We start from the raw sequence: 10,077 nt of genomic DNA on the forward strand, positions 1-10,077 counted from the left end.
AAACAGTCTTGAAAAAAAAACTAGTTGCTCAATGTCTAATTTTCAGAATATTTCATCAGGCTTTTGTGAATCCCAGTATGTCTAGACATAATAATAAATGGCATTTAGCATACGTTTCTAACCAAAGCGAATTAAAGTAATGCATGCATACATTTTTTGTTGTTAACACTGTATAACAGAAAAGGCTAGAATAAAGAGAAACATGAACCGCAACGCTAATAGGAGAGTCTGACATCATCTAGTGGCAAACTCAGGCAATGCATGCACTGGCCACCTAGTAATTATTATACAATACCACAAATAATTATGTTACACATTCTAATCCCACTTTCCAACACAGTGTTGAAGGTCTAGGCATTTTTTGATATATATAATGTATAGCAAATACTATTATCTTTATCTAAGATCAAGAGGCTAAGAGTTACAGTAATGAGTTAAGGCCTGTAAATGTCTGTGGGTTAGCCTACCTGTTGATGACATGTGGGGAACAGTCAGGGTTTCGACCCATACACTCCAGAGCAGCACAGTAAGAGCCTAAGTTAGGCTTCAGACCAGCCTCTTCTACCAGAATGAACATACGGCCAATCTGGTTTAAAGAGCCCTGGAATACAACAAGGAGAGACACACTCAGGATAATTCTCTATCTTATATTCCACATGGGGAGGCCCTGCATCATTTCTACACAAGTCTGTAAAATACCACAGAATTGCAGCTCTACATGCCATAGAAATACAAGACTGAACTGCACTTACCTTCTTGGCCCAGACCCTCATCATGATGTTGTAGAGTCCTATGTTGAGCAGGTTGCGTCGGCTGGCCATACGGTGGTGGCTGAGCAGAAAGCGGTGAGCTCTGTCGATGTCCCCACAGAACACACAGGCCTCCAGGTAGCAGCGCACACTGCGCTGGATGTCACCATACACCCTGGCCTCGCTGTTATCCTGCACGAGCTCAGGGCTGGCCGACACAGCCCACTGGTTCAGCTTCCTCTCCAGCTCCTCCACCTCTGCCAGCTCCCGGGCCTTGGCCTCATCCTTCCTCTCCAGCTCCTCTGCCCTGTTCCTGGCCTTCGACAACTCAGGAGCCGGCCCCTTCCCTTTGGCTTTTCTAATAGGCACATTAGCAGCAGCAACTGGTGCAGCTGCCATAGTGTGCTCGTGCTTTGAAGCTGCCACAGTGTGCTCTTGGTTTTTCAGAGTTTTGCTCTTTTTAACAGTTGATGCAGTCTTTATTCCTGCTTTTGTCGATATGGTTTTATGTGAGGTACCTGGTAGCATCAGTTTGCCTTTGCTGCTTTTCACAGGTTTATCCTCTAGGCCTAGCTTCTGCTTCAGTTTCTTTGTTTTAGTCTTCTTCTCCTGGCTCAGTTTCTCCATCCAGCGGGATTTGGAGGCTGAGGCATCTTTGCCCTCTCCTTTACCAGTCTGTCCCCCTCCCTTACTAATAGTCTGTCCCGCCTTGGGCACCTCATTCCTCTCCCCAGACACATTCTTGGGACTGTTCCCTGAAGAAGCCCCTATCCCCGACTTGGAAGCTTTGACAAATTGCACCTTTTCATGTTGGACATCTACAATGACGTCAGATTGGAGTTGCTGGATCCTGGCTTCTAGCACTGCAAAGAGGAAGGGAAGAGAGAAAACAATGAAATAATCCGATAGAAAATCAACATAAGAATGAGGTACCTCATGCTAAGAATAGCATGCAAAATGTAAAACCCTTGACCATTTCCAAACCTAGTAAAGCAAGTAGGCCTATTAATACGCACCATCCAGCAGCTGAGATTGTTCCCATACTCGTTTTTCCCCATCTTCTTTCTTTGGGATCAGAGCTGAGAAATGTCTTCGTTGTGATGTCCATGGTGGCTCTGCAAGTAGTAGGTGTTGTGAGCTTTTCTTTGACAAAAACTGACACACTGAATGCACTGTGACTTTAGTTGTTTTTCAAAAACAATCCTGGGACATTCGAAGATCAGATGCCAATTCGTGTTGAGGTTTAGAAATAAAATTGAGCAAATATTGCATTGACGTTTTTGACAGGCAACGACCTGCAAGTTCATAATATGGAGATCCTAATATAGTTACATAAGCTGTAAATACAGTCATTTAGCTCATATTTGCGTTTACAAACGTGGTTTTAAAATCTCGACAGGATGAGAATTGAGCATGGGTATGTAATAGCTGGTCAACTACAGCTGGTAAATCAATTATTGTAATACTAGTAGATAGTTATCGAGAGACACCAAATATTGTAAGGATATTATAACTAGTCATGAGAGTTACAGCACTGTCTCGTGCACCCGTCCCCTTGGCTTGACATACAGTAAGTAACGTTAGCTAGATAGCGAGGGACAAAACATACCTGAAATGTGCCTTTCAATGTTATTCCGGATTGTAAGACCATGGTCCGCATATGGCACACGACGAACACTTATTTCCAACAGTATGCGACCACTCAGACACTTTGGAAAGGTACAGAGTCTCAAAAGTGACATGTTGACATAATAACCGCATTACTTTTTCCCACACTAGGCTGCCATTTTGAATTACACCAGCTAATCGAACACAATGGATCTGAGTACAGGCACGGATAGAAGAGCACAAATAAATCGAGCAGTGTTTGTTTTGAAAGAAGAAGGTACAAGTTTTTTTCTGCAATGGAGTGTAGAATATTTCCAATTAAACAAATAAACAAGGAATCATAAATATGCAATTTGTGAAATGTATGCGCAAAGTTGATTTTGTTTTACCTTTATTCTCAGTGAATAATAATAATTTTTATGTTTGTTGAAAATTACGTTTTATTGTATTATTCAGGAATATCTGGTAAATTATGGAAATGATGACCTCTGCTGAAAAAAATAAAGGACAATGAGTTTCAAACCTGTGTATGACCTATATCACCTATAGGTGGCAGCCTCACCATAAAATAAGTAAAACAAAGGTCAAACTAGGGGTCACGCATAAGTGGTCTTGCGGGTACTATTATGTGTTGGTTGGAGTGAAAAATTGCCACTTCACAACCTTTTGAATGGCTTCCAAATACCACTGATGAACTTTTGAAACACATTTCAACTTTTGAAACACATGACAACCAATACACGTTGTCAATGTGTAATTACAGTATAACACCATGTTTGAAAATAATCATATTAGTTCTGCTTGTAAATTGGTTCGGTTAACCCTACTGGTGCGATGCATACAGCCCCTCTGTTCACTACAATATTATACTCAGCATACCCTTTGAAACAAATGCACAGTGCTTCTGCAATATAATACAACGAGATTCACTTACACGCTGCATCAAAATTTAATATTCTTTCATAGGCCCTTTTCATTGTATCCTTAATTGAAGTAATGCAGAAAATAAATTCTACATCGTTCTAATAGCATGACCTAACGAGTGTCAGATTCCTCTTGTCACCCGTAAAGCACTCCTAAAGACTTGTGCAGCCTTTTGTGTGAGGCGCTGGAAGTTAACATAAGTACTTCTTGAGAGGCCAGGCTGGGAAATGAGGTCCAGGCAGTACATCTTTTCTCAATGGAGGTGGTGGTTGGGATCACAGTCACAGCGGTTGGTGTCTGCTGCTGAGATGTAGGTGAGGATCAGGAGATGTTTCTTGTTACGGTTCACAAGCAGGGCCCCGCGACAGGCTCGTTTGATGTGGTTGGCCTCTGTCGGCGGCTGACTCTTTACGCTGGTGTGACAGTCATTGCCGGGTGAGTGACTGTCAATGCTCGGGCCAACAAAAGGCGAGAAGACAGCCATTCATGGCCCTGATAATAACCAGGCCAGGACAAGGCTGCCATTCTCACACACTTTGATCATCTGGATTCTTTGCACACCTCTGTAGGGGCTCGCTATTTGTTTTACAGATGGACGCTGTTTTGAAAGTTCACCTGGCCAGGGAAACTTGATGGAGATGCTTTGTGAAATGCTTGTGTTGGTAAATGCTTTTGGCATGTGTGTGTGTGTGTGTGTGTGTGTGTGTGTGTGTGTGTGTGTGTGTGTGTGTGTGTGTGTGTGTGTGTGTGTGTGTGTGTTCCTCTCAGATGGAACAAATGACATTCCTGTGGAAAAAAGTTTTTCGAGATGGCTGCTTTAGGCTGTCCAACTGACTTCCTAGAGGAGTCGTTCTTGGACATGTCAAATATTAGTCATAATGTTGAAATGGTCAAGAAAACATATTTTGGAAATGATTATGTGTGTACTGGACAGTATATGTATAATACACTCAGTGGCGTACTGCAGATTCTGAGCAAGCTCCCCCACCTAAAAGTATATATATATTTTTTGTTTTGGTTGATTTTTTTGGTGGGAAACAGCTAACTTCAGACAATTCTACACATTTTACCATGGGGCAAAGAGAAAAAAAGGCAGTTTTATAGCTAATTTCATGGTATTCTGCACAATTTGCAATGAGGCTGAGAGAATTTAGATTTTTAAAGCTTTTTTCCTGCTATTCTACACATTTTGCCATAAGGTTGTGATAATATTTTGCGGTTTTACCACTAATTTCCTGTCATTCTAAATGTTCTGTCATGGTTTATGCTATCTGGGGAGGGGGCAGACCTCCAGGGTTCACCCAACCCAAACCCACCTCCGCCTTGCAGGGGGTGCAGGGGTGTGTGGTATGCCAGTGAGTACAGTATATGCATAGCCATTTATAGGAAATATGTTTTCATTGGTCACATTACGTAAGTATTCATTATTCATCTTCTCTTCCGAATATTGCCATAAATAACATTTTTAATTACAGGACTTTCTTTTGTTCGTTTACCAAACAGATTGAGCAAATATTTGAAGTATGAGTGTCAACAGTGGATTAATACTAACATCTTGACCATTCTGACTCACACCACTCTCACAGGGTTTCCCACACAAAGATGGTTTGAATTAGTGAGTCATCTAGGAAAATATTGTAAAGATTTTTTATGCTGGTATTTACAAGTGCTACTTAATGGAATAATGGCTGAGACTACAGAGGTGCATGTAACAGTTTGCCTTTGTGATGCTTGCACTGTACTTAATGCTAGACTCAAAGTACCCTTTTGGTTCTTGTCCATAACCTCTGAGGGGTTTTAAAATGCTGAGCCAGCAGAGGTCATTACAGTAACTACATACGTCTACATACCGCTATCTCTGTTTCTCACTTTATCAGTGTTCTGATTATCTGCTTTGGTATCACTGATGTGCAAAATCACAGCTACTTAATCACACCTGTCATGTCTTTTTTCCTTCAAAAAGCCACAGTTTGCGCTATCGCCCTGAGATCGTCTCCCGCCATCGTAGGAGGAAGAGGATGGCTTCTGGGTCTCTCAGAACAGTTCAGTCCATCAGATAGGTGCCCCGTTTATTACCAGGCCACCAACAATAGACAATAGTCACGAAGCAGGATATGCAAATGAGCCATGCTCTGACTAGACCAGGGCACAGTGATGGTGGTGGTTTGGTCAGTTCCTGAATGAGGCCTGGATGTTTACTCAGTCCCCCACAGTGTGTGGCAAAGAGATATCAAGAACACGTGCATTGGTCCAAACTGGCAGGAAGTTGGCAAGTGAAGACAAATGAATTTGCATATTCACAGAGGTTATTTTGTTATAATAATTCATTGGCAGTGTGTTACACAGTGCATTTGGAAAAGATTTCATACCCCTTCACTTTTTCCACATTTTCTTATGTTACAGCCTTATTTTAAAATGGATTAAATACAATTTCGTTTTTATCTTATCAATCGACACACAATACACTATGCCCATGCTGGGAAATGGGACGGCAGGTAGCGTAGTAGTTAAAGCCAGTAACCGAAAGGTTGCTAGATCGAATCCCAAATGTATTAAAAATAAAAACAGAAATACCTTATTTGCTATGAGACTCGAAATTGAGCTCAGGTGCATCCTGTTTTCATTGATCATCCTTGAGATGGTTCAACAACTTGATTGGAGTCCACCTGTGGTAAATTCAATTGATTGGACATGATTTGGAAAGGCACACACCTGCCTACATAAGGTCCCACAGTTGACAGTGCATGTCTGAGGAAAAACCAAGCTATGAGGTTGAAGGAATTGTCCATAGAGCTCTGAGATAGAATTGTGTCAAGGCACAGATCAGCGGAAGGCTACCAAAAACGTTCTGCAGCATTGAAGGTCCCCAAGAACACAGTGGCCTTCATCATTCCTAAATGGAAGAAGTTTGGAACCAACAAGACTTTTCCTAGAGCTGTCCGCCTGGCCAAACTGAGCAATCAGGGGAGAAGGGCCTTGGTCAGGGAAGTGACCAAGAACCCGATGGTCCCTCTGTCAGAGCTCAAGACTTCCTCTGTGGAGATGGGAGAACCTTCCAGAAGGACAACCATCTCTGCAGCACTCCACCAATCAGGCCTTTACGGTAGAGTGGCCAGATGGAAGCAACTCCTCAGTAAAAGGCACATGACAGCCCGTTTGGAGTTTGCCAAAAGGCTTCCTAAAGGACTCCCAGACCAGGAGAAACAAGATTGTCTGGTCTGATGAAACCAAGATTGAACTCTTTGGCCTGAATGCCAAGCGTCACGTCTGGAGGAAACCAGGCATCGCTCATCCCCTGGCCTATGCTATCCCTACGGTGAAGCATGGTGGTGGCAGCATCATGCTGTGGGGATGTTTTTCAGTGGCAGGGACTGGGAGACTAGTCAGAATTGAGGGTAAGATGAATGGAGCAAAGTACAGACAGATCCTTGATGAAAACCTGCTCCAGAGCGCTCAGGACCTCAGACTGGGGGCGAAGGTTCACCTTCCAGCAGGACAACGACCCTAAGCACACAGCCAAGACAACGCAGGAGTGGCTTTGGGACAAGTCTCTGAATGTCCTTGAGTGGCCCAGATAGAGCCCGGACTTGAACTTGATCAAACATCTCAGGAGAGACCTGAAAATAGCTGTGCAGCGATGCTCCCCATCCCCATCCAACCTGATAGAGCATGAGGATCTGCAGAGAAGAATGGGAGAAACTCCACAAAAACAGGTGTGCCAAGCTTGTAGCGTCATACCCAAGAAGACTCAAGGCTGTAAAAGCTGCCAAAGGTGCTTCAACAAAGTACTGAGTAAAGGGTCTGAATGCTTAAATAAATATGATATTTCAGTTTTTTTTATTTGATAAATTTGCAAACATTTCTAAAAACATGTTTTTGCTTTGTCCTAATGGGGTATTGTGTGTAGATTGATGAGGGGGGAAAAAACGATGTAATCCATTTTAGAATGTGGCTGTAACGTAACAGAATGTGGAAAAGTGAAGGGGTCTGAATACTTTCCGAATGCACTGTATTTACACATTATGTCCCTTGCGAATTTAGTAACTTCCCACAGCTGTTACAAATAGATGTTAGCTAACACATTGTTACAGTAAATGTGAAGACATTTGTATACTCACAATACAAATCTGACTTTTAATATTTGGATAAGAGATAAAAGAGCAGAATTATTCTATCATATGCTTAAAAAATTAGAGGTCAGGGGTGAGCAACTGAAAGAATCTACAAGCCACCTGCTCTAATTCTCTGCACCTCACTCACTCACGCACACACACACCCACACAGACATATGCACATCCACACACACACACATAAATATTCATGCTACAAACACATCCTAGCTGCTGGCATACTCTTATTATGATTGCTAAATACTGTACAATTTAAACACTTGCCCCCACAATCACCTTATTCCCAAAACACATGTAAATATTGGACTATAATTATTTTACTGAGCCATTTACATTATGTTCATAGTCTTGTCTTTTATTATTTCTTATTGTTGTTGCATCATCGAGAAGGAACCTGTAAGTAAGCATTTAGTTGGATGGTGTATACCATGTGTATCCTATACATACAACTACTGTAATAAAACCTGAAACTTGAAGATCAGCAAGATAAGTATAGAGGGAAAGAGGGGGAGAGAGAGTGAGTGAGTGAGATAAAGAGAGGAAGGGGAAGAGCGATTGAGCCTCAGAGGGAGTGAGAGGAGAGAGAGTTAGAGAGAGGGAGAGGAAGGGAGAGAGAGAGTGAGAGAGAGTGAGAGAGAAAGAGAGAGCAAGATTAAGTCCAGAAACAGGGAGTGAGTCAGTGGAGTTAGCAAAAGAGAGAAAACAATTAATAATAGGAGCTATTACTGAGGGATCGTCAGTGCTAAGAGGGAGGTCGAGTTTCAAGCCCTTTTGAAGACTTTGATGGTACAAAACAGGCCTCATTACAGAGATATTATCTCCATTCATACACTTACAGAGCCGCTTGGATCCCTGCTGGGAAAGATTAGGTTCCTTCGCTTGTGAACATCCTCCTCTGGTGCCCGGGCTGCAGAGTTTTCTCAGCTCAGGGCGCACCCTGGCTGAGAGACGCAACGTGGGAGCCGACTGAAAGCAGGAGAGAGGGGAGGGCTCAAACTCCCAACAAGCAAGCCCTTTCTCATTTGGAAAGAGAGCTGCGTCACACCAGAGGGCCCCCCACCGGCTACTGATCTCTGAGTTTAGCATATGCCTTGTATTTTAGGATAGGGAACAAATGGGCTTTGGGCCTTGTTTCTTAATGATCATCACATTGACTAAAAGTCTTGAATGGACTTGGATTCTGTCATATAGGCCTACTGTATTTAATGTTATACTGTAAGTGTCTCTCTAACTTTAAGCATCAGCTGTCAGAGCAGCTTACCGATCACTGTACCTGTACACAGCCCATCTGTAAATAGCCCATCCAACTACCTCATCCCCATATTGTTATTTCTTTTTTTCTCTCTTTTGCACCCCAGTATCTCTACTTGCACATCATCATCTGCACATCTATCACTCCAGTGTTAATGCTAAATTGTAATTATTTTGCCTCTGTGGCCTATTTATTGCCTTACCTCTCTAATCTTACTTCATTTGCACACACTGTACATACATTTTTCTATTGTGTTATTGACTGTACGTTTGTTTATCCCATGTATAACTATGTGTTGTTGTTTTGTCGCACTGCTTTGCTTTATCTTGGCCAGGTCGCAGTTGTAAATGAGAGCTTGTTCTCAACTGGCCTACCTAGTTAAATAAAGGTGAAATAAATAAATAAATAAATAAATATTAAAGTATGTTTTGAACTGGTTATTGAGAATAAGGTGCACACCATGATAAATATACCTAGAATGTGGTTAAATATTACAAATAATTGAACAATGCGACATTATTTGAAGCACCATATCCACCTGGAAATATCCATACCACTCGTTTTGGGTCATTCATATTCTACCTCTACAATAATATGTCTAACTTCAATAACTAAGGATACTGTATGGGTCTATAGTCAAGTCACAGACAGCTTGTGTCTAGCTTTGCACTGACGTTTGGATCCAGGACCCCACAAAGCAATCTACTGCCACATCTGACATTCAGATGAGGGCAGAACCTTTCTTCTTTGACCTCCGGGGAAGACTGACTTTTAAATAAGAAGTTATACAGTACATAGCATGATTGTATGATTTTAATTATGGCCTAATTTTCAGAGAGGATGGGCAACTGGAGCTTCCTGGGGGGTGTATGTGAGGGCCAGAGGGGCACCAGATTGGTGCAGGCCACATGAAAGAGTTCCCTCTCCATGAAGTGAAAATAGGGATGACCAAGCAGCTGGCATATGAATGAAGTGGAAATAGAAGAGCTATCATAGAAATCAGCTTAAAGAGTCATTCAACTCAAATAGAATCCCAAAGAAACACCCCAAAGAAAACCCCCTTGACCCAGTTATTTGAGCTATCTTTTTATAATGGTATGTAGACCTACACGCCCACAGCATGATGTAAAGTCTACCAGCCACTCGTGAATGTAGATGTATACTCTTTATTGATTACAATTATATTTGCATATTTGTATTTAACTTCACACATTGTTGGGCAGGCATAAGCAAAGACAGCTGTGATAGAAGGTCTTCTAGCACTTCAGAGGACATTGAAGAATATTGTTTTCCATTACAGCGCTGATAGAGAGAGCTGGAGCACCCTATAACAATTACACAGGAAAGCCTGCGAACACTCAGCTGTCCTGAGAACTATTTACATTTTTTTGAAGATTGGGAAACAGTTTTATAC

General features: G+C 42.0%; 1 protein-coding gene across 1 annotated transcript in view; it reads right to left on the reverse strand.

Annotated features, from left to right (window-relative positions):
- The window catches only part of LOC115158228 (DNA-directed RNA polymerase, mitochondrial), a 94,068-nt gene extending 91,522 nt beyond the window's left edge, over positions 1-2,546 (reverse strand). The window contains exons 1-4 of the mRNA XM_029706910.1: positions 2,359-2,546; positions 1,766-1,864; positions 753-1,612; positions 468-601 (exon numbers count right to left, since the gene is read on the reverse strand). Coding sequence (XP_029562770.1) covers positions 468-601; positions 753-1,612; positions 1,766-1,864; positions 2,359-2,491 — 1,226 coding nt within the window. The 5' untranslated portion in view covers positions 2,492-2,546. The remainder of the gene's footprint in view (positions 1-467; positions 602-752; positions 1,613-1,765; positions 1,865-2,358) is intronic.
- Positions 2,547-10,077: the final 7,531 nt, after the last annotated feature.

The sequence above is a fragment of the Salmo trutta genome, chromosome 22, assembly GCF_901001165.1.
Source record: "Salmo trutta chromosome 22, fSalTru1.1, whole genome shotgun sequence".
NCBI lineage: Eukaryota > Metazoa > Chordata > Actinopteri > Salmoniformes > Salmonidae > Salmo > Salmo trutta.